The following is a 22,630-nucleotide window of genomic DNA, read 5'->3' on the forward strand; positions in this document are numbered from 1 at the left end:
TCGTGGTTTAATATCTGCTTTATTCCAGTGGACTAAAAAGCTTTAATACTTTATAATTACTGACATAAGTTTAAGTTATACAATCAAAAAATATATATCACCGTGTCACAGTAATTGCTCTATAAAGACTGTGCAAAATTTGACATAAAACAGTTTAAAAACACAACACTGCTAGGCCAAAAATAATGTATTAATGGGGGTAAAAGTAAGAACTTTGCACTAAAATCAAACTACAAAAATGTCCCACTTCTGTTTTGCATCAAAGAAATAAAAAGGAGGGGTTCTTAAACCAGGGGTATCCAAGTTATTTGACACTTGGCCCAATATTGTCAACCTGTCTTTAATTAAAAACACAAGAAACTGGTCATTTAACAAGTAAAAACAGAAATATATGTTTTTCACAAACTAACTTGCAATATTTTAATGAAACAAAATAATCTGATTCTTGATGGGAAGGCATCTGATGTACTAACTTTGTGCAGTCAACTGTTTTCTATTTTCTTCGCTTAGAAAAAAGTAGTATAAGGTTCACTCTTTTTCTCAAAAATGCTTGATCTACTTAGCCAGATTTAATGAATAGCAGGCCCCCAACCTGCTATGAGTAAGCAGGATGTTTGTGGTCCTGTGTAGTATGTGACTAAAATTAAAGCAAAAGGCAGTGTAAATAAAACACAAACATAGAGTTTTTATTTAACTTTTCCATTTTAAAAAGATTTGAACTTGTCAGCGTAGATCTCGCCATAAACAAGTTTTGAAAGTGTCCGTCCGCATCACTTGCTTGTGTTAGTACCAGTGGTGCTACTCTTGAAGTGTGATTGAGGGCCATGCAAAATTATTCCAAAGGTTGCCCATGGAATCAGGGCCTGCACTATCAACAGCCTTAAACCCTTGGGATAAGGAATGTCCAATTCATTATAAGAGTCTGGTAAGATGCTGATAAACTGTGACATGCTTAATAAATAAATAGATATTTAAATAAATGCAATAAACCAATTAATTAACAATTAAGTAAAGAATTTGCATTCTTTACGTCAAGTTAAACGTAAATGTGGATACTGCTCCAATTAATTGAACTAAACAGCTTGTATAAACAGCCGCAAGGAATAAAAAACATTCAATAAAGTTAACAGTGGAAAACGGCTTACGTCAGCTTAATAGAAAGCAGGATTATAATCTGAAACAATGGCATCAATTCACGTGGTTTAATGAGTCCAACTTGACCCTGATTCAGAGTGATGAAAGCATTATATTAAGAAGAGGAGTGGGTAAGATGATGAATTCATCATAAATAGCGTGGATCAGTTATAAAAGGCAAGCTGACACCCCAAATGCGTTAACTGACATTTTTTCCATAAAAACTTAGCTCTGGCAAGAAATGTCCAAAAGACTTTATCCCACAGTTACCATCCTCCATGTAATGTCTTAAAACTGCCACTTTGTTGGAGAATAGTTTGTTATAAGCTCATTGATACATTAAAAATTATGAGCCATAGTCACAGCTAAAAGTAGGTCAGTAAAATAACATGATATTTTTCACCTAGCAGTGAATAATTTTGTGCGTATCTGCAGCATGGCTTCAGTGCTTACCCCTAATTCACTTTTGCATCAGTAAGGCTACATGTAGCTATTTCTTTTATTGCATATATATGTTGAAATGTTTGTTACTGATGTACGCAATTCATCTGTAAAGATAATCAGCCTGTATGTTGGCTGCTATCTCAGCCTCCCATCGGTCTCCATTGTTGAGCAGCTTCTCTTTGTTGTACAGCAGCTCCTCATGAGTCTCTGTAGCATATTCAAAGTTTGGCCCCTGGGGAAAGAATCAAATGAGAAAAGATGACTCTCAGGGTAATATGCAGACTATCCCAGAAAGGTATCCCTTTTTTTCCTCAGGGGTTTGTTTGAGGCAAAACAGAAATACAAAAATACACTTTTCTCACCTCAACAATGGCGTCAACAGGACAGGCTTCCTGACAGAAACCACAATAGATGCACTTCGTCATATCGATATCGTAACGCGTAGTTCTCCTGCTGCCATCGGCTCGAGTCTCAGCTTCAATGGTAATGGCCTGAGGAGAAAAACAAAATGGCCAATAGTGGAATGAGCTGGATTAAATTTAGGAGGACATTTATTTTTGCTTATAATTAATGGAATAGCCAGTGCTATAAAGAGAAGTCTTATAGATCTGTGATCAATACATTTTTGAAATTCAATGCATGTCTGTCTTTTTGTTCACCTGAGCAGGGCAGATGGCTTCACACAGCTTACAAGCAATGCAGCGCTCCTCTCCATTGGGGTACCGGCGGAGGGCGTGCTCGCCACGAAACCGTGGTGACAGCGGACCTTTCTCAAACGGGTAGTTGATGGTGGCAGGCTCACGGAACAGGTAGCTCATGGTCATTGCCAAACCTGCAATGAATTATCACCAGAGAATGAATAAAGGATTGATGATGACTTTAATTGATGCACTTTTTAATTTAACAATTGTATATAAGAAGGAGAAAATCTAAGATTACAACAGCGTATTTTTATGAAAAGCTCTAGAGATTCGGTGGATTCATCTTTGATTGTCTGTGGCAGCAGGGCGCCCTTACGCCTTATCGAGTCAAATTAATTAAAATCATTTTTAAATTAAAATGCATTGAGTATTTTAAGCTACGAACAAACTCAGAAGCTGTGTTCATCACTGGGTAAAAATTTGCAATGAGCAACAAATCAGCTTTCCCTACACAGTGAGCAGTTGTTTAAGTTAAATGTTGGTCTTCTCGTGACATTTGACGAGAAAATACAAATTTTAGATTCAACTCCATTGCATGAATCAAGTAATTCACCTAGAAATAACACCAGCTCTGACCTCTGAAAAGCTCAGTCCATAAGAGGGTTGTTGCAGCCCGGTCAGTGATGGACCTCAGGTCAGTTGGCTGCTCCTGGGCATTTACATACTCTACCAGAAGAGAAAATAAATAAACATGTGGTTAGATAATCTGTTTGCTTTCTTCATTTTTCCTAAATATGGTAAAAGTATATACATCCTTAGGAACTTTCACATTCTTCCACTTTGCATCCACAAATATCAATGTATCTTAGTCAGACTTCTAACATACTTCAACAAAAAGATGCACATTTAACTGCTGTAAAATTAAACACGTGCTTTTTATCCAGTCTGACTTGAGCAATTTTCCAAAAACTACAATTTGCATGTGTGCAAGTATGTAAACTACATATGTATACTGTATTTCAAAGAAAACCCGAAAGAGCTCTACAGTAATATATGCAGTAAAATATAAATAATAATGGAGGAGAAAATATAAATATTTTACTTTGTAGCAAAGTAAAATATATACATTAAAAAGACAAAAGCTATAACAGAAGGCCATAGTTACAGGGAAAGGGAAAACAGAATAAAAACAACCAAGTATAATTTTCTTACCAATTGCAAATGATGCACTATTTTACCATATGTGGGTCAGTCATATGAAATCCCAATAAAATACAGACAAGTTTGTAGCTGAAACACGACAACATGTAAAAAAAAAAAAAAAAAAAACTACTTCTGTAGTGCACTACTGTATTTAGTCCAGTACTTACTGTAGCCCTCTCTCGGTGCGCTAATGCTAAGTGTGCGCATAGCACCAGAACCATGTCCAAATGTGCCTGGAGATGCACAAACACGATGGTGAGTCAACGTCATTTTAGCACACATGCATGTTATTATAATGTGGCTTTAGTACCTTTCTTCGAGTAGCAGTGCAACAGACGCAGACTTAGTGCAGCAGACATCTGATTAACAACAGAGGGTCAGAAAACAGAACATACAAACAACAATCGCAATGTAAAAACCAGAAAACTGTGAAAACATCAGAGAACCTGCAGGTAAGCAGAGTGCCAGCTGAGGACAGCCCTTCTGTAATCTGGCGCCCCAAATCCCTGCTGTATGACACATTCGCGGAACGCCGGGAGAATAGGAAATCAGATGTACGGACTGGGTTTTAGGATGTTTCTTGATTATAAACCAATTACCACCATGTAGTAATTTTATGTGAACAAAAACGACAACGAAACGGTAAATGTATTCTTTCTTCTAGCGTAAACAACATGTAAGAAGAAAACTGCAGCTATTATGGTTGTTGTAGCGATTAAACCAGGTTTAGGAGGTTTTTTTGTTCTTTTGAAGACGGACTGAATGACGCACATAAACACATGACCCAACATCGCTTAATTTACTATAAGGGCTTTATATTTACGTTTTTCAGGTAAAACGTGTTTGTAAGTCTACTCTTACTTTGCTCATAAGTCGCTTCTTCCCAGTTGTAGAGCTGATCATTTTAGGTCTATTTGACAACAGAAACCGAGCCACATATATTCAGCATTTATCGGTAAAAGTGTCAACTAACAGCAACTGTTCAGTTAATAATATTTTATGGTACATACCTCTGGAGCGAGATTTGTGATGAACTCCACCGGTCCCTGAACTGCGCAGTTTTAGAAATGCTGCATTCAAAACGGCTCGTTTATTCCCCTTTCTCTCTGAGTCACAATATCTTCACCCTGTTAACCTTTTGACATTTCCCCCTTAATTTGTTTTACTTTTGACACTGTATATTTGCAACGCAGCTATTTGGCAATGCAGTAGGAAGGGATTTTAAAAGCCTTAAAAAAGAATATTACCCTTTTTTTTTTACAAATGTGTCATGCTGCCAAAGTAATATTAGTTTCACTTCCACAACTAAGAAAAAGGAAAAACGTTAATAAAGGACCACAGTGTGTGTCAAAGGAAAAGTGAGTCAATGCATTGGCAACAGTTACAGGCAAGGGCGGTGTGCAGATTAACAACGGTAAATAGAGAGAGGAAGTTTATCTTCTACTTCCATTACTGGAAGACCTCGCTCTGCACCTCTTCTGCAAACAAATACACAATAATGAAGGGAATCTGAAAGGTATTTACATTTAAATTACATTTCATTTGATGGTGTGTCTGGTTGAATGGCAGGAAGTCAACACTCTATTAACTTCCTGTTAAAACTCTCCCAACCCTTAGTCAAGTGCGCGACAGAGAAAGAAATAGCAGCAGAAGAAAAACATGTAAGAACAGGTAGACTACTGACTACTATTGCTTGTTTCAGATGGGATTATTGCTCCTCAAGATGCTGCAGCCCGACTATCATGAACTCTTCATGACTGGGGATACTTTTACAAAGTGAACCACAAGAGCCCCCGTCTTCTGTGCTGCGAAGATGTTGAAAGCATCGAGTCAACCCCACAGGCATCAGAGTGAGGAGGACAGCTCTGGGTCGGATGCCGGATCAGAGGTCAGCCTTGAACCAGAGACGGACCGGTTTGGCTTCATTCTGACCAATGGATCCACAGCTGGGTGAGTACACCTGCAGGATGCTGGAGAACTGCTACTTTACTGTCACGAGGGGTTATACTGCTATAAAAACCACATGCACCGCTTAAGGAAATAAGATAGTTTTAAAAGTGAAGTTCAGATACAAAATTTAAAATCCCTTAAATGCAAGCTCTGACTAATTGATTTATAAATAATAAGCAAAATATCTTAATCTGCTTGAATTCATGAGGTTGATATATTCTCCCACCATTGTAATGATTTCTCTTTTCTAATTTAACTGATACAAAAGTTCCTTGTTTTTTTTAAACAAAATGTAATAAAAGGTTTTAGACTAGCAGAATCAACTTGAGAAAATGTGTACACAGGGCTCCCAGAGTGACAAATAACTTTTATTTTTGTCTTCCCATGGTGAGACCAGGAAGTTATACCTACCACACCACATATCTGAGGACTGGTGGGTTAATGCAGTAGAGAAACATGTGCATTCTACACACTGACACTAAAAGAGAGAGAGAAAAAAATCAACAAAATGTTTTGCACAACAAAATGGCAAAGGCACAAAGGGGGCAAGAGTTAATGGAGATGAACTTTTTAAGATAATAAAGGGAAATTGCACCATCTGGAAACAAAGCACAAAACAAATAATATATAATATTTGATTATTATTAGAAATAATAATCAAATTATTATTTGCAATGGAAACCATTTTAGGCCCTTTATTAATATTATTGCGAGAAAAGATAGAAGCTAGAGATAGAAGATGACTTCTATAACATCTTTATTCATTTAAGAATAAACAAAAAGCTTGTCAGATTGTTAGAACAGCATAAAGAAGCTCACAAAATATTTTCTAAAAATCAGAATATGCCTACAGTAATGGTAATGGTTAATACTCAGTGTATATTTGAGGCACTGTGAGATTGTTTCACTATTTTGACATTGCTTAAAAAATGAAAAGAATTCACAGTTTATATATGCTGTTTATAATTTCATTAATTTGCGCTTCTTTTACTTTCCAAACTATGAGTTTCTATGACACGGCCTGTCAGCCTCCTTTCAGGCAGCTCACTGGCAGTGTGCAGCAACAAGTGGGGCAGGGGCAGCGCTGCATTATCTTATTTATTAAACAGTTTGGTGCATCTTCAGCGACTCTGACAGCTTGCTCTAGCATCTCACAAAAAGGATTTTAAAGTGCAGGTGGAGTTTAAACAGGAGATTTTAAACCCTTGATCACACATCAGAACTCACACACTTTTCCCCATGGCAGCAAGTGAACACTTGACTCAGTGATGATGGTAGATGAAGCAGTATCAAATCAGAGTAGGAGAGGCTAAGCAACCTGCTACCTGTCGTCTTCACAATTTCCCCATTGATAACATCCTGACCTGTTGCCATGGAGACGTCAAACTGCTAACGTGTGGTTTTCCTGTTTCCTGCCTTGTTTTTCAGAGCTCTGCGTCTCTGCAGTAAAGGCACAGAGCAGCACTGCAGGCTGACTTTAAAAGCCCCTAGAAATTAGTTCATAGGTTATCTTTCTTTTTTCTTTTACAAAATGTGCTAAAATTACTCACTTGGTGTCTTGTGTGCTGTGTTGTGTGTCAGGAGTGTGGGCCCATCCCCTGAGCTGGTCAGACAGAGGGAAGCCAAATGGATCAACATCATTGGCCAATGGGACCGCATCTTGTTAAAGAAGAGCAGCAAGGTGTGTCCTGGTGGAGAGACGACAAGCACATAAACTCTTCTTTAGCTTGTCATAAAATTATAAAAAAGAGCAGAATAGCCTTGTTTTTTTTTCACTGTCACGACAAGCCAAATTGTTTGTTGTTAAAATGGCTTATAGGGATTCTTACTGGGTCTTGATGTCTCTGCAGGTCAAACTGCAGTGCCAGAAAGGAATCCCTGCCTCGCTCCGAGCAAAGTGCTGGCCTCTCCTGTGTGGCGCATCAGAAAGAATGAGACAAAATGAAAACCTTTATGAGGCAAGAACTAAAACGTTTTCACTGGAGTTAATGGTTTCTAGCAAACAGTGTTTTGGGGGGGGTTTTTGCAGAAAAAGCTGCATAGTTGTTGCAAGAATATGACTGATATTTATGCTGAATAATTTGTGAGAGGCTGAAAATAATTTCCTGATTATTGTGATTTAAAAATGGAAACATGTTTGTGCTACATGCAACCTCTATGTAAGTTAGCAAAGCATTGAAAGGTTAATTTAGTTCACTAACTAAATTTTAAAAAAAATTCGCTGACTGAGTTTCACAGTGGTACTTTTCAAGGATCTGTTTTCTGATTATGTTGAAGGTCATCAATTTCAATCAATAACATAAAACTGGATTTGTAGATACAACCACTAAAACAGGATTTTTATTCCAAAGTGTGCTAAATAATGATGGAGAGACTTAACTGTTCAATAGACAGGGTAAGCCAGTAAAAGCTATTGTTAAAGAAGGTGGCTCTTCACTGAAGGCTACTTTTAAGCAAATTCATGCTTAAAGTTAAGTGGAATGAAACATTTTGCTGGAAAAAGTTGCACAAACAAGTATAAGCACAGACTGAGTGGAATGTAAAGTAAATCCAAAAATTTGCCATTTGTGGATGGTGAATACAAGAACCAAAAAATGAAATTATTGCTCTAGAGTCCAAATGTTTTTTTCTATTTAGCATCTCACTGGAAATCAGGATCAGGAGGGAAAATGGAGAAGAACAGAATCTAAATTCCTGGAGGTCCACTGTGACATTTCCACATCCAGTGATGATTAATTAGGGAGCTGTAAGAGATGACCATGAAAATTAACATGTGACCCTTAAAATCTACCACTATGTATGATAAACATGCAGTTAATGTTTATTGTACAACAACCAGCGTTTACTAACTAGATAAATCAAGTTTGCCATTTTAACTCTGTGTGACATTGGAATATTAATGATTTGTTATCTCAGTCTCTAGATTCACAGCCAGGTCTGCAGAGCTGGGTGGATATAATCGAGAGGGATCTAGACCGACAGTTCCCCTTCCACGAGATGTTCCTCTCCAAAGACGGACACGGGTAGGTTTGTTTTCTACCCAGTGTTAGGTTTGTTTTCTACCCAGTGTTAGGTTTGTTTTCTACCTAGTGTTTCTGCCAACAAGCTGTGAGTGGAGAACAACTTTATGACGCCTTTAGTTACTGTACCTGCAAGATAAATCTTTGCTTCTTCAACTAAAACAGATAAATGTTTCTCATCAGTGTGAACACTTGAGCTAACTTCTCTGCATGTGCTATGTGGTTGATTACTGTGGTGTGTGGGTGTGTGTGTGTGTGTGTGTGTGTGTGCAGGCAGCGGGGGTTGTTCCGGGTGTTGAAAGCCTATACTCAGTTCCAGCCAGAGGAAGGTTACTGCCAGGCTCAGGGGCCGGTGGCTGCGGTGCTGCTGATGAACATGCCTGCTGAGGTTGGACCAAAAACACGTTTCTGTTCTGCAGACTAGGTGCAAGTTCACTTAGAGAACAATCACCATGAAAGGGAGAATAATTTCTGGCAGGGCAGACTTTGAAGTTTTACCTGTACTCACTCATCTCGTTCATATGTCTTTTTAATGGATGTTTGTTTGTTTTTTTGTTGTTTTTTTCAGTTTTTATAACAGATATTTATTTAAAAATAAATGAACAGGAATCAAACAGCCTGTAGCAGTGTCCATGTGCCTTTGCATTCTCGTTTTTAGGGGGAGTATTTATTTTTACTAGCCAAACCTCTGGTCACTACATCCTGACATTCTTGTTCATGTCTGGCAGGAGGCCTTCTGGTGTTTGGTTCAGATCAGTGAGCAGTACCTTCCTGGATACTACAGCCCTCTACTGGTGAGTGAACACTTAGTTTGGATGAGTAGTACGGCTTCCTTCACGTTTCACCTTTCCAGATTTAAGTTTCAGACTCAAACAGATGAATGAATGATGCGAAGGAAAGGTGGAGTGATGAATGGAGGGCAGATGATGCAAAGAAAGAGATAGACACCTTTTAGAGTACTTTCCTGTACCTGTCCATACTGTTCTATGGGGAAACCTTTTTCCTCCACTGCATCAGATATTTCCAGGAGACACACCTGCTCAGAGTTAATAAGGTGTGACTCTCTAACAGACAGACTGGTGTTTTGTGTAGGAGGGAGTCCTGTTCGACGCAGCCATCCTCTCCTGGGTCTTGAAGAAGACGTGCCCGGCTGCACACAAGCATCTCCAGCAGCACGGCGTGGAGCCGCTCATGTTCGCCACCGACTGGCTGATGTGTCTGTTCACACGTCACCTGCCCTTTAACACGCTTCTCCGAGTGTGGGACCTCTTCTTCTGCTATGGTGTGTCTATGTGTGTGTGGTTTTACACCAAAAACTAAATCAAATCGAGGCAATGTGAGTTTTACGTTTGCCACTGCAGTCGCTGTTGTGCATCCTTATTAGTGAAATTCTCCCACCCCTGCCGTCCAGGTGTGAAGGTGCTGCTCCAGGTGGCGGTGGTGCTGGTGCGTCGCGTCCTGGGCCGGGCCGAGCAGAGGAAGCAGTGTCCGGGCCAGATGGAGACTCTGGAGAGGCTGAGGGGCGTCAGGGAGCATGTCCAGGAGGAAGAGGAGACTTTCATAGCAGAGGTAACACTGAAAAGAGTTAGCACTCCTTGTTTGTTCATTCCCTGCAGAGGAAATATACATAATATACATATTATACAATATATATATAAATACTCTTTTCGTCTGGAGGAGGGGTGTCCAAAGTGCGGTCCAAGGGCCATTTGTGGCTCTTGGACTAATATTTTGTTGTCCTCTGCTGCCATTCAAGAACTATAAAAATTTGGTTTCCCTGATTGAATTAGATGAAGATTTTTTATTTTTAATTATGGCAAAATGATCACAAATTAAAATCTTTTCATAACAGAAAAGTAATATATTTTTATATTTTTGATTCATTCTGTATGAATGAACCACAAAAGCTCTCATTTTGTGGGGATTGCTAAATGCATTCTGTAAATTTAACACTAATTTAATTTCTAGTGTGTGACCTTGAGCTAATCAACGTGTAATTTTATTGTGTGTACGCTTGTAAGTGGATGTCTGAATGACAAATAAGTCAAAGCATTTATCTTTAAACAGTTGTTCTCCTGTAATGACCACATCTTGTGACTTTTGCTGAAACTTGGCTGCACCCAAATCTGCTTTTTGCTAATTTATTAAAATTGGCTAAATACAGGAAGTGTTTTCAAATAGAGTGATTTAAATGCTGTTTTTTGCCCAGAATTGGCTTATTTTATTTTATTTTTTGAAGAAAAAACCCCAATATTTTTGGTTTGTGAGCCCATTTGATTTGATGATTTTGGCTGATGTTACAAATAGCTTGAACACCCTTTGGACTACAGAAAAGCATTACTGCAGAACCAGTATGAAAATGTATCAGATCACCCTTTTCTGTAATAAAAAGTTGTCTTTTCAATAAATAATATAATCAGGGACACACTAAAGATTAACCCAACAATAACAACCATGGGACTTTTATACCATCCTGATTTAAACTCAATTGAAACTCTGTATTTAACTGCAATAAAACCACATTTTTTCCCACTCCCCACTCTTCGATTCTGTTATCATGAACAAACCTCTTCTCAGATTCACAGCTGCCTTCTCTCTCCCCTCATTCAGGTTTGTTCAGTGCCACTGTCAGGTAAAGACCTGGAGAAGCGGACGGAGAAGGAGTTGGGAAGGTGGAGGAAAGACAAACCCTCGTCTACGTTCGACCCGCGGGGTCGTTGCTATGGGTATCGGATGGCGTGGGCGAGAACCCGACAACAGAAGGAAGAACGTGAGCAGAAAGAGAGAGAAACGGGGAATCTGTCTGTTCCTCTTGCCCGCTCCGCCTCCACTCTTTCGCTCTCACCTGCCCTCCTTCACAAGAAGTTTAGGAAAGGAGGAAAAGGCAATGCTGGCGAGTGGGAGGCCGGCAACAAAGTTTCGAGGCATCTTTCCATGGGAGCAAAGGATGACTGGAGAAACTGGAGCGACGCAGAATTCAAGAAAAACGTCCAAGACGTCAAAGAGGAGGATGTAGTTTCAGATGGACAGAAAACAGAAACAGAGACAAAACCAGCAGAAGAAAATAAACGGGACGAAAACAAAAGTCTGCCAACAGAGCACAAAGAAGAAACAGTAAAAGTAGAAGAACAAACTGAGCCTTTGAAAGCAGGAAAATGTGAAAAGGAGGAAAGCAAAGAGACTGGAGAAAGCACAGTCATTTTAGAAAAGACAGAGTTGTCTCAATCTGTTGAAAATAATTCCCAAGCTGCAGAAGAATCAAATGAAAGTGAGCAGAAAGAGGAGCTGGGTGACACAAACCAACCACAGGTTCTGGAGGAGCAAAGTCAGGAGAGTGAGGCTGTAGACAGAAATGAGACTGAGAACCAAACAGGTCTGCAAACTGTGAGCCAATCCCATGTTACTGACGAGCAAAGTAACAAGAACAATGAGGAGAGTGGGGATACAGAAATAAACAGTGAGGCTGAGAATCCAGAAAAGCTGCAAAATACGAGTCAATCCAATTTTCTGGAAGAGCAAAGCAATGAGCCGCAGACTGAGGTGACTGGTACTCATGAAGAGGGAGAAAACAAAAATACAACCACCATGGAGGAAAATCATGCAGAGATTCAGAGAGAAAACACAAACAGCGAGTCTCACACAGAAGTCATGGGAGGAGCCAGCTGGCACAAAACCAGAGTCTGGTACAGAAACTGAAAATTCACAACAGCGGCCGCTGGACGTCCGTCACTGAGGTCACAGAGACAAGAAGTGAGACAAACCTGGACTCAGAATGTCACCGAGACCTGGATCCTAAAACAGACACAGAGCAGGAGCAAGAAGAAGTGATCACAGAGACGCATAAATGCCACAGCACTGAATCATTCGTTGAAACAAAACAGACAGAGACCCACACCCAGACAGAGACAGAAACCGATGTCCTGGCAGAAAATGTGGCCGTGCAGGACCAACTAAATGTTAAAACAACACAAACAGAGCAGGAAGATTCACAGACACCACCTACACCTGAAAGCACCCCTCAAGAGGAAGAGAGTGATACTAAGGCTGTGGTTGAAGAAGAAATTGAAGGAGTAAGGGATTGCCCTGGACAGGAAATAGGGGAGGTAGTTGTGCCTGTACATGCACAAAGTCAGGAATGTGTTTCTAATCCAAAAGATTCAGAGGAATTACACATACACGATCAGCCAGACGAGTTGGCTGCAGAGAGCGCACCACCTCCAGAAGAAGGTGAGATTATAACACAGGATGAGACTAAAGATAAGTCTGATCAAAATCAAATAAGTTCTTCTCATATGCAAACACCTGCAGAGTCAGCAGCTGGTGCTGTGGAGAAAGCAGAAAGCACAGAAAATGTTCAAGAAAGCCAAGCAGGAGAGAATAATGTCACAATTTCTTCTGAATCAACAAATACTGACAGCAACACAAATATCCAAGACAAAGTTCATCAGGATGCAAAAGATCTTCCTAAACTTGACGACGGCAGCCAGGAGCAACCTTCTGTGCGCCGCAGCAGTCGCTCCTCTGCTGATTACTGTCTGAGGAAATCCTCCGGCTCACGTGGCTCCAAGGTCACGCGTAGACTTTCAGAGGATCTCTTCAGCGGTCCTGAGAAGACCAACCAATCCCAGTTCAGCTCCAGTCAACCAGAATTACAACCTAAGGAAGCACAATCAGAGCAAGCCGTTCCTGAAGTGACAGATGATGCGGGGGAGCGACAGGAGCAGCAGCCCGACGCCTCCAAGCGATTCGGACTCTTCCGCAAACTCAAAGGAGAGCAGCCCAAAAAGCCAAGCCGAAGAAGAAGCCCAAGATGCAGGTTCCCAAAATCTTGATTCAGGACTTCAGCGACGTGATGCCAGCGGACGAGCCGGCGGTCCAGGAAGACGAGGAGGAGAAGCTGAGCTCCAGGGAGAGGAGGAGGAGGCGGAGGGAGCAGGAGAGAAAGGAAAAAGAGGAGGAGAAGCTGAAAAAGAAGAAGGAGAAGGAACAAGAGAGGGAGAGACGGAAACCGCAGACCAGGGGGAAAAGTTTTCAAGGCCCGAAGGAGAAAGTTACCGATGATCCTGCAAAGACCGTTTCACAGATCACTAGAAATTCTGTTTCCTATGCTGAATCTTACTTTTAACAAAAACGGCATCTGATTTTAGGTCATATTGTTTCCCTTTCTTGTTTGAGCTCAATCTTGGTTTACACTTGAACCTTTTCAGATGTACATAAATAATAAATACTGTTTATATAATATGAAAAGCAAATTTATTTTTCTTTGGTGCAACTGCTTCTCCATCAGCCAGACAGAGTCAAAGTAAAAACGAACAGATGTGCTTCATGTTTAGCTTCACTTCATCACAGTTTTCAAGTTCAACATGAACATCAGAATCCTCAGTAAAAACAATACAGCGATATCTGTCCAGTAAAAACAAAAAGTCGGGTCCAAAGCGTCAGTTTTTTTCGTTTCAAGTAATCCAGGTGTGGTGGAGTAACAGCGCTCCCACGTTTCGCCTCTGTCAGATCGCTGATCGTCATTCTGCTTCAGTTTCATCCTCGCTGTCGCTGGCCAGCACTTCCTGAGTCGTAAGCGGCTGCGTGTTCATCTGAGAGGAAGGAGGAAGGACTGATCCAAAGAACAGGGAGCGGAACTGTGGGAGAATACGGAAAGCCATTAAAAAATTTATTTTATCCAATATAATTACTTGGATATGGGCCAGCAATGGTCTTCAAAAAATTTTAGCATTTCCCGATATACTACTCCTACACATACAGTAGGTGCATGTCCCCTCCCTGACCTGTTGCTGTTTATGGCCGGTCAGCTGGTTGAAAGAAAGGAACTACACTTTTCCCTTTCTTATGTGAAAAACGGATGTAACTATACATTACACATCTCCTGATGGATAATAAGACAATAGACAAATGGTATATTTTCTGTTTCTATTTATATTTAATCATAAAACAGGAGGCTGAACAATATTTTATACCTTCTAGATCAGTAACCAAAAAGCCTTTATTGGGGTTACAGCTGTCAAACCCTTCTAATAACTGCTGAGCAGCTTTTACAATGTGTTCCAAACTATTGTGCAAGTGATATTCTCTCAGATTTTCTTAAATGGGCAATGCAATGGTCAGTATAATTTTCAAGTCATGAACTATTACAGTATAAATCAAATTTTACTGAACAAAGCTCCCAAAGAGAACAGTATTTTTTTCAAAAATAAAAAACTCAAAATGCACTGTTCCAAATTATTATGCACAGCAGATTTTCTAAACAATCTATGGATTATAAAGAACTGCAAACGGTCATTCTTTGAATGTGCAGCATTAAGTGGTCACAAAAGCTATTTCAATCAAAAACATCTTAACAGACTGAGTTACATGTTAACAAAGGTTCTTTTATGCCCATAGCAGCCAATGACACAGTGGTATTCCTTGCAGCATGAGGTGGTGCATTGTCATGCATGAAGATAATTTTGCTACGGAAGGTCCAGGCTCTTCTTTTTGAACCAGGAAAGAAAGTGATCAGTCAGAAAGTCCATATACTTTGCTGAGGTCATTTTCACACCTTCAGGGACTCTGAAGGGGCCGACCAATGATTCTCTCCCCATGATTTCGGCCCAAAGCATAACTCCACCACCTCCTTGCTGACGTCACAGCCATGTTGGGATGTGGTGGCCATCCACCACCAATCCACTACTGCGTCCATCTGGACCATCCAGGGTTGCACAGCAGTAATCAGTGAACAAGTCTGTTTGAAAATTAATCTTCATGTACGGCTGGGCCCACTGGACCGTTTCTGCTTGTGAGCTCTGGTTAGCGGTGGCCCGAATAGTTAGGTTCATGCACCACAAGCCTCTGGAGGATCCTCCACCTTGAGGTTCCAGAGGCACCAGCAGCTTCAAATAACTATTTGCTGCTTTGTAAGGGCATTTTAACAGCTGCTCTCTTAATCCGATGAATTTGTCCAACAGAAACCTTCCTCATTATGCCTTTATCTGTACAAACCCATATTGGTTCTGAACCAGCCACAAATCTCTTCATAGTACGATAATGCTTTAGTTTTTGTTAAATATCTCATGTTTTCATATCTTGTCATACAGCACTACACTGTCTGATGATTTTCATCAGCAGAGAGATCCTTTCTTTTTCCCATATTGCTTGAAACCTGTGGCCTGCTTAATAATGTGGATCATCCTTCTTAAGTAGATTTCCTTTAATTGAGCTCACCAGACAAACTAATCAACCCACCTCTCTGAAATTAATTATAGTGATTCAAAGAGCCCTGACACAAAATACCATCTATAAATTTAATAGCACAACAAAAAATGTTATCTTTATGAAACTTAAATCCAATTTGCATTATAATTTGGAACACGGTATACATGTTTCCTCCCTGCCATCACCCTAATCTTTAGCTCCCTACACAGATTACCTATTACATTCAAAACATTAATATGAATTTGATTCAGTCAGAGGGAATCAAATATTTATTTTAAATCTAAATCTGCCAGGGGTAAGAAAAATTTGGGGCTTAACTATATTAATGCATCAATATGTGTGATTAAATAAGTAAGTCCAACCCTAGAAAGCGGCATCTCACTATCTGAGAAACTCTTGCACCTTTTTATCTGGCGGTCTCTCTGGATCTTCCTCCCCATCATCTTCCTCCTCCTCACTGTGTGTTCTGGTCCTATAATTAGGTGCCGGGGGCTTTCTGAATGTGGCTAATGAAGGAGGGGGCGGGTCTGCGGTGGAGGGACCTGGTGCTGCACTGGTATCCATGGCAATCAGATAGGCATCCATGTCGTCACTCATGAAGTCATCAGGAGGATGTGGCTGGTCTGCGTCGCCTCTGAGGAGATAGTCAGTGAGAATGAGGAAGAACGTAAAGAACATATCCACTTTCTGAGTTGAATCTATATGAACTTTCTTTCTTGTTTATTTAAATGGGATGTTAAGTATCTAAGGCTAAGCATCTGTAGCCTTAGTTAGTTTACAATGCCTGTCCCCAGGTGGGCCTTTAACAACATCAGCCAATTTAAAAGACAATTAAAGCAACACAGCAATAACGACACACTTTTTCATATTACACAAAAGGCGAAGACATGAATAAAACCAAATGTCCTGATGTACTTTAATAATTAATGACTCAAAAGAGCAATACTTGTGTCTCCATTTTTGTCATTTCTGTCTCATCTGAGACGTCTCATTCCGTATCAGAATAAGTTATAGATGATACATCTGGACTAAAATCAAACAACCTTAAAATAAACAGCAGGCAACAAACTGTAATGGAAACTCAACATGTTTACATTTTAATCAAGCTTTATATACAGGCGAATCTTGTTAACTATTCAAAATAAGCTTATGTGAGATTTGTGATGCAATTGATGTCAGAACATTTACTGCTTCCTCTGACATACAGAAAACCTTTGGTAACAGCCAACATCCTGTGAGCCAGACTCCTCCGTAGTTAACGCTTTGCAGCCTGAACTTGTTTTATGCCAAGACAATTGTTTCAGTGATGGCAAACAAGGAAACACTCTTTCACTTCTAGAGTTTTATGTGTCAGAATATTTCACAAATGATCTGGTCTTTTACAGGTTCTGAAATTAAAACTAAGTTAATTAAACACATCCCACCATATCGTTATTAAACCGAGATGAAGCCAAACATTGAGAAGTTGGGTATGTGAAACTAAGTGCAGGTCCTCATTTAGAAGCTTGTAACAAAACAGCAGCAATAGCTAGTTGTTTACCATATGATTTTATCTGTGTTTCCTTTGACAAAACCATTGCTTGACAGCTTACATGGCCTAATTTTAGCCAAGCTAATCTATCAGCAGGTGACCTTACATTTGACTGTAGAATGCTTTGCTATGCAGAGTAATTTGTGGTCAACTTGGTGGTTTGTAAGGGACGTAGGTATTGCCAAAAAAACCCAACCCAAATTATCACTGCTTCACCACGGTGTGTGAAAGCTGGTATGAGGCGTCTGTGCTAATACTGTTTGAAAATGGTCTTATGAACCTACTCAAGTTGTGGGGCAGCAACAAATGTTGACCTAGGATCATTGCTGGCATCTTGAGAAAGATGGAGAGCTCTAATTCTGGGATATACTGAACTACTGACCACAGCAGCCCACAATTATACCAGACAGATCCAAAATAGCTATTATTGTCAGTGTTGTGAATATGAAGCAGAAGGGTTGTGGATTAAGGCTAAAGAACTAGCAGCCGCCAGAAAAAAAAAAAAAAAAAGAGTCTCAAGCACAGTGACTTCCAGCTGATGTGAATCACACTAACATTATCCACCAGGTGGCATGAAGGAGTAAAACACTCAGGATTTCCTGCCCGTTTTTAAAATGAGTCAGACAGGAAACATTGACTGAAAGTTAAAGCATTGATCTGATTTTCATTTGTTCAGCGTTTTTTTTTTTCTTTTTACTGACAGCTGACTGGTGTGTCAAGGCTTTTATAGGCGTTCTCTACAGAATCATAGCCAGTAATGTCTGTTTGCTTGTTTGTTTTTTACCCTCTGTTGCTCTTTTGAAGATCATGATTATCCGAAAGTGTCGCCAGCACAAAATTCCCCTCCAGAACGCTGTCTGTTACTGAAAGCACCACAGGGCTGAAACACAAACACACACAAAATACGCAGATCAGTGGCCAAAAGTGGAACAAGTATCTTAATATGTGAACACTCTGAAAATAAGCACGCTCACCTGCCTGGTTCATCAAAGTACATAGACACAGGGAGGCCAGTGGACTCAGCGAACAACAGCAAACCCTGGAGGGGAGAAGATAACGATTTATCTCAGATTCTGGACCAAAAGGAATCCAGTCATTTGGTCAAAGTGATTACTGTTTCTCTCTTATCTGTCACACCCGAAACTCCTTTAGACAAAAAGTGATGCTGTAGTGAGCTTTGACGGCAAAGTGGTCGAACTCATCCGCAGCCAGACACAGCTCAGTTAGCATAGCCTTCGAGCGCTCTGAGAGGGAGAAACAAAACAGAAAAGAAATGAAGACCTAACTTCTGCTTCTGTTTTATGTAACTATTTAATTTGCAAGAGCATCTCTGGGTTTAAATCCGTTTAATATAACTGTTCTGTGTCATTTAAGGCAACATAAAGCATCTTTTGTTAAATGTTCTAAACTTTTAGCTCCTTCAGATTGACTCAATTGAGTAACACACCTTCTCAAGAGGGGGGAATGACAAATATCCAGGGACTGAAAGGGAGTGTTCACTTTGTAATTTGCTGTGAAAATAACTTAACTAATCAGCTGACGTAACTGTCATGTTATTTGCTGGCTGGAGGGGGAGAAAAAAATTTTTTTTTCACCTGCTTCATCCTCCACATGATTTCTAACCCACATCCGTTCATCACTCACTGTCACGGTCACTTCTTCCAGAGACGTAGGGAAGTGCACAACCGTGTCCACCAGCACTCTGAGAACAAAGGAAATCAAAAAAGCAGATCGGGGTTAAATTTGACAGTGGCATAATGAAAGCAAAACAAAATGAGTGAATATTTGAAAACCTGGGTTGGGCTCTGAACACATTGGCACAGCTGTTTTTATCAAAGACTGCCTCCAAGCTTTCACTGTCCTGGTAAGACAGGTTATGTGTCTTCAGGAGGCCTGGAGAGAACGTCCAAACACACAAACCTTTTAAACTCAAAAGAACACGAGAGAATGCAATGTAATGAATGCGCAGTGCTGCAATTAGTACTAAATATATCAAAATGGATGACAAATGTCCCCTGTGAAACTCTCAGTGTACAGCACTGTAAATCTGAAAGGGAAGCAGGGTGGTGTTACCATGTTTGCAGTGCAGCGTGAAAGTGAGGCGATCTTTCTGCTCATCGAGACCAATGTGACATTTTTCCACCGTTTTCTCTAAAGTTGCAAGAGATTTGAAGACGGACTGCACGCTCTGGTAAGATAAAAACAAAACAGGAAGTAGAGCAACACCTCTATAACAGATGCAGGAATTTCTGTAACTTTATCTGCAGTGAAACCATCTCATACTTGTTTTATGTCATGTAAATAAAACACTTTTGGCATATTACAGGCTTACTATAACACACGTTATGTACACGTGTGTAAAATGGCCGATTTTACTAGGTGAGATTTTCTGCAACTATCTGGGGCAGGAAGCTCAGAGGTTTCACACTGATAACCACAACCTCCCGGTACCAACGTGGCACAGAGAACAGAATGTAGAGATGAGCAACGCAAGAAAACGTTCAGATGCATCCATTTCCTTCTTCTTACTGAGAAATATTAAACTGGAATTAGTCATAAAAATCAGCAATCAGATATGGTGAATAGATGACGTCAATCTATACCTGGGTTGGTAATTCTCACAACATCAAAAACGCACTTATGAAAATACTGCTGTTTTATACTAGCACAGAAATCTATGACAAAAATGTATAACATGACATCTAATTTATTTTCTTTAAAAAAGGCAAAACAATAACTACTTCAATTGCTCCAAGAAAAACATTATATCAATTTATGGTTAACTCAAAAAATGAATCCAAGGTAAATATACTCTAAATTTTGTTGTACTTTTCGAATGTAGGTTGGAGAGAATTTTAAACTATTTTTGCTGTCACTCTTTGCTTACCAGTTATACTAAGAAAAACATTTAAAACGTTTCTTCAGTAAAAGGGCCAATTCCAAACAACAACAACGACTAGCATAGTAGCTTTCTTTCAGCCAGTTGGCCTGCAGTGTTCAGCAGCAGGTGGCAGAAGGAGAAATTTCTGCCTTACTCGAGGCTTGAAACAGCCGCAGAAAACTCCAGCTACGCCATGAACTTTAATTGGCACCTCAGTGAAAAAGGAAAACTGTAACCCCAGAAATGTCAGGACGTCACATTTTTAAATCTGCCCATACAAGTAGGAGTTCTTTGAATTTTGGGATGGATTTACTGAAAGATCAAAGTTTGCTTTCATTGTTAAGCACTTTTGAGGGATAAATTTATGCTACGAGATCTTTTGTGAATAAATGTCCTCAAAACAACAGCACAACATTTAGAAGATGAGAGGATTTGCAAGAGGAACAACTTCAATGTAAAAGAAGAACAAATTACAATTTGCATTTGATATAAATACCATGATGTTGTTAAAGTATGAGGAGCTTGCTTTAAAGTATGCAAGAAGACTCCAAAATACTGGAAAAATATAGTAAACATTCCTAATGTGGCTCTCTTTATAAAATATTTTATGGTGAGGATTATTATTTAATGTAGTTTTGTTTTGTCGTGAGGTAAACTAATAAAACTGCTTTAAAACCTTTGGCCTGTTGTATACCTTGATACTAGGACATCTGAACTGTCTTTTAAAATAAATGTACTGATAAAACAACATGAAAAGCTGTAATTGTACATAAGGAAACTCTTGCAGGAACTTATTCGTTATGTCAATGTGGGAAAAACTGCAGATGATGATGAAGCAGTTCCCTGGTGGACTGTATGGCTGTACATTCCGCAAAGTTAGAAAGCCACTGACAAAGCGGCAAATTTCAGATTTTAAATTGTGTATTTGTGCTCCCACACCTTTATTGCCATCTTGCAGCGGAAGCTGAGCCCAGTGGGAATGGCATACCTGCACAGAAACGTGAAACGATGCAGTTAGTCTCTGCATAAATGTGATGCTTACTGATCTACTCCGAAAGATAGGAAAATAAAAACCTGCACCTGCTGAAGAAGAGCGGTGCGAACAGGAAGCAAGCATATGCCGATCGAGAGGAGTTCACAGACCGCAGGGCTAGCTAGAAGAGAGAGAGAGAGAGAGGGAGAGAGAGAGAGAAATACAACAAAATCAACACTGTTCATTGACGCAAGGTTTGCACTAACAGGAAGAAACCAGACTGCATGCATGGCTGAAGGAAGTGTCGCTGTATCTGACAGCAGCAGAGCAGCTCACCCCGTCTTCCTGAGGCTCCACATACAGCTCGTCCCCGATCCTGGACAGAGAGTGGATGGCTTTGCCCAGCACTGGTCGGTACACGCACACACACACACACACAATCAGTAATTAAGTCATCACTAGCATATATTGCGTATGACCTAGCTAGAGAACGACGGAACAGCAGGAAATAGTCAGTACCTTTCACGTTTCCTCCCGTTACGACACATTGCATTTTTACAAAGATATCAAGTTAAGGTGAGCAAACCTTGCTAAAAGTTTTCCAAAGCTACCAAACAGCTGTAGAACCAGTTTGTTGAGTTTTAATAGCGTCCGCCCACAGAATAAATACTCCAACGGAAAACATACTTATTATAGCAGTGGTCGTGTTTGCAAAAGCTTATTTGCGATGACTGCTTCACTGAATAACCGACTATTGCCTTGTTTACGCCGCCATAACCCACTTCCTCACTGTAGACCTATCAGAAAAGAAGGAATCAAGCGCATGCGCATTCACTTTTCTGTGGGTTTAGCTCGGAATCGACTCTTTCGGCTCGTTCAGTTTTTCCAACCTTTTAAACAAAGTACATTTTTGATATAAATGTGTATATATATTGAAATATTACCGTTTTTTAACAGTAATGAGAGGGGTCATTCTAACCCAATCTGAATAGCATTTTTATGAAGATTAATTCAGACAGATAAATGGGTTTTCAACTAGTCACCAACTAGTATTTAGTATTTGGTAACTATACTAGTACTAAGGTATTTATCAAAACATAAATGAATGCTTTTCTGCAATGTCTCATTTTTGCTCTACCCATCACTATTCCTGTAGTTTATAATCTCATGGTACAGTTCTCGTTTGTCTTGTGTGGCACACCTGAAAACATTCAAACCTAACAGCTGTTGCCCTTTTTTTAAAAAAAAATGCAGTTAGTTTCATTATATTGATGTTGCTAACAGAAACTTTCAGCTTTAGGTGGTTCCCATACTTGTTCCCTCAGGCCCACAGCTTTGCATATCTTAGATTTCACCCAGTTTTTACACATCTTACCTAAAATCACAAGCATTTAGCAAACTTTTACAAAACTTGGCATTGTAGTGTACACTCATATTTCACTAAAACAGATAGTTTAGCTCTGCCAGATAAAATGTGAACAATTTTCTATTAATATATTTTACAATTTAAACAGTTGCTGGTAAATAATACAGTGCATCAAAAGGCATATCATTGATTTGTAATCGTCTCACTGCATCCTGCAGATATTTATTTCTCTCACATTGTTTTGCTTACATGCAATGCATAATAATAAAGCAAATTCTCAA

General features: G+C 39.8%; 4 protein-coding genes across 8 annotated transcripts in view; 2 read left to right on the forward strand and 2 right to left on the reverse strand.

The window, feature by feature from the left end:
- ndufs8b (NADH:ubiquinone oxidoreductase core subunit S8b) lies at window positions 1-7,026 on the reverse strand. Of its 4 annotated transcripts, XM_032554285.1 has the most exons (8): window positions 4,433-4,529; window positions 4,284-4,332; window positions 3,733-3,781; window positions 3,590-3,655; window positions 2,856-2,945; window positions 2,238-2,410; window positions 1,941-2,069; window positions 1-1,810 (listed from the first exon to the last, which is right to left on the reverse strand). In XM_032554285.1, exons 2-8 carry the CDS (start codon window positions 4,323-4,325, stop codon window positions 1,679-1,681), a joined length of 681 nt encoding a protein of 226 aa, XP_032410176.1. In that variant the 5' UTR covers window positions 4,326-4,332; window positions 4,433-4,529; the 3' UTR covers window positions 1-1,678. The 4 variants fall into 4 exon arrangements, with proteins under 4 accessions (XP_032410176.1, XP_032410179.1, XP_032410178.1 ...); XM_032554288.1 differs by lacking the exons at window positions 4,284-4,332; window positions 4,433-4,529 and adding an exon at window positions 6,923-7,026; XM_032554287.1 differs by lacking the exon at window positions 4,284-4,332 and having other exon boundaries at window positions 4,433-4,514.
- On the forward strand, window positions 4,829-13,631 carry tbc1d10c (TBC1 domain family, member 10C). Of its 2 annotated transcripts, XM_032554282.1 has the most exons (10): window positions 4,829-4,938; window positions 5,125-5,372; window positions 6,954-7,053; window positions 7,223-7,330; window positions 8,289-8,395; window positions 8,666-8,780; window positions 9,121-9,186; window positions 9,485-9,674; window positions 9,804-9,961; window positions 11,003-13,631. In XM_032554282.1, exons 2-10 carry the CDS (start codon window positions 5,236-5,238, stop codon window positions 12,086-12,088), a joined length of 2,067 nt encoding a protein of 688 aa, XP_032410173.1. In that variant the 5' UTR covers window positions 4,829-4,938; window positions 5,125-5,235; the 3' UTR covers window positions 12,089-13,631. The 2 variants fall into 2 exon arrangements, with proteins under 2 accessions (XP_032410173.1, XP_032410172.1); XM_032554281.1 differs by lacking the exon at window positions 4,829-4,938 and having other exon boundaries at window positions 4,988-5,372.
- Window positions 13,629-21,843, reverse strand: rad9a (RAD9 checkpoint clamp component A). Its single transcript, XM_032554284.1, has 12 exons — window positions 21,503-21,843; window positions 21,320-21,390; window positions 21,091-21,164; window positions 20,950-20,998; window positions 19,203-19,317; window positions 18,923-19,022; window positions 18,725-18,831; window positions 18,267-18,373; window positions 18,104-18,168; window positions 17,914-18,009; window positions 16,001-16,232; window positions 13,629-14,028 (listed from the first exon to the last, which is right to left on the reverse strand). The coding sequence occupies exons 1-12, from the start codon at window positions 21,534-21,536 to the stop codon at window positions 13,912-13,914; spliced, it is 1,167 nt and encodes a 388-aa protein (XP_032410175.1). The 5' UTR covers window positions 21,537-21,843; the 3' UTR covers window positions 13,629-13,911.
- LOC116713990 (uncharacterized) overlaps window positions 21,280-22,630 on the forward strand; it is a 9,926-nt gene continuing 8,575 nt past the window's right edge. The window contains exon 1 of the mRNA XM_032554283.1: window positions 21,280-21,393. The gene's annotated coding sequence lies outside the window, so the exon portion shown is untranslated. The remainder of the gene's footprint in view (window positions 21,394-22,630) is intronic.

The sequence above is a fragment of the Xiphophorus hellerii genome, chromosome 23, assembly GCF_003331165.1.
Source record: "Xiphophorus hellerii strain 12219 chromosome 23, Xiphophorus_hellerii-4.1, whole genome shotgun sequence".
NCBI lineage: Eukaryota > Metazoa > Chordata > Actinopteri > Cyprinodontiformes > Poeciliidae > Xiphophorus > Xiphophorus hellerii.

Coding starts and splice junctions, on each gene's coding strand:
- ndufs8b (XM_032554285.1), bottom strand. CDS start 4,325: ATGATCAGCTCTACAACTGGGAAGAAGCGACTTATGAGCAAA. Junction 3,656..3,732: donor GCACTGCTACTCGAAGAAAG/GTACTAAAGCCA, acceptor GTGCATCTCCAG/GCACATTTGGACATGGTTCT. Junction 2,411..2,855: donor ATGGACTGAGCTTTTCAGAG/GTCAGAGCTGGT, acceptor AATTCATTGCAG/GTTTGGCAATGACCATGAGC.
- rad9a (XM_032554284.1), bottom strand. CDS start 21,536: ATGCAATGTGTCGTAACGGGAGGAAACGTGAAAG. Junction 21,391..21,502: donor AACGGGAGGAAACGTGAAAG/GTACTGACTATT, acceptor TGTACCGACCAG/TGCTGGGCAAAGCCATCCAC. Junction 16,233..17,913: donor CTTCAAAAGAGCAACAGAGG/GTAAAAAACAAA, acceptor CTATCTCCTCAG/AGGCGACGCAGACCAGCCAC.
- tbc1d10c (XM_032554282.1), top strand. CDS start 5,236: ATGTTGAAAGCATCGAGTCAACCCCACAGGCATCAGAGTGAGGAGGAC. Junction 5,373..6,953: donor ACCAATGGATCCACAGCTGG/GTGAGTACACCT, acceptor GTTGTGTGTCAG/GAGTGTGGGCCCATCCCCTG. Junction 7,054..7,222: donor TGTTAAAGAAGAGCAGCAAG/GTGTGTCCTGGT, acceptor ATGTCTCTGCAG/GTCAAACTGCAGTGCCAGAA.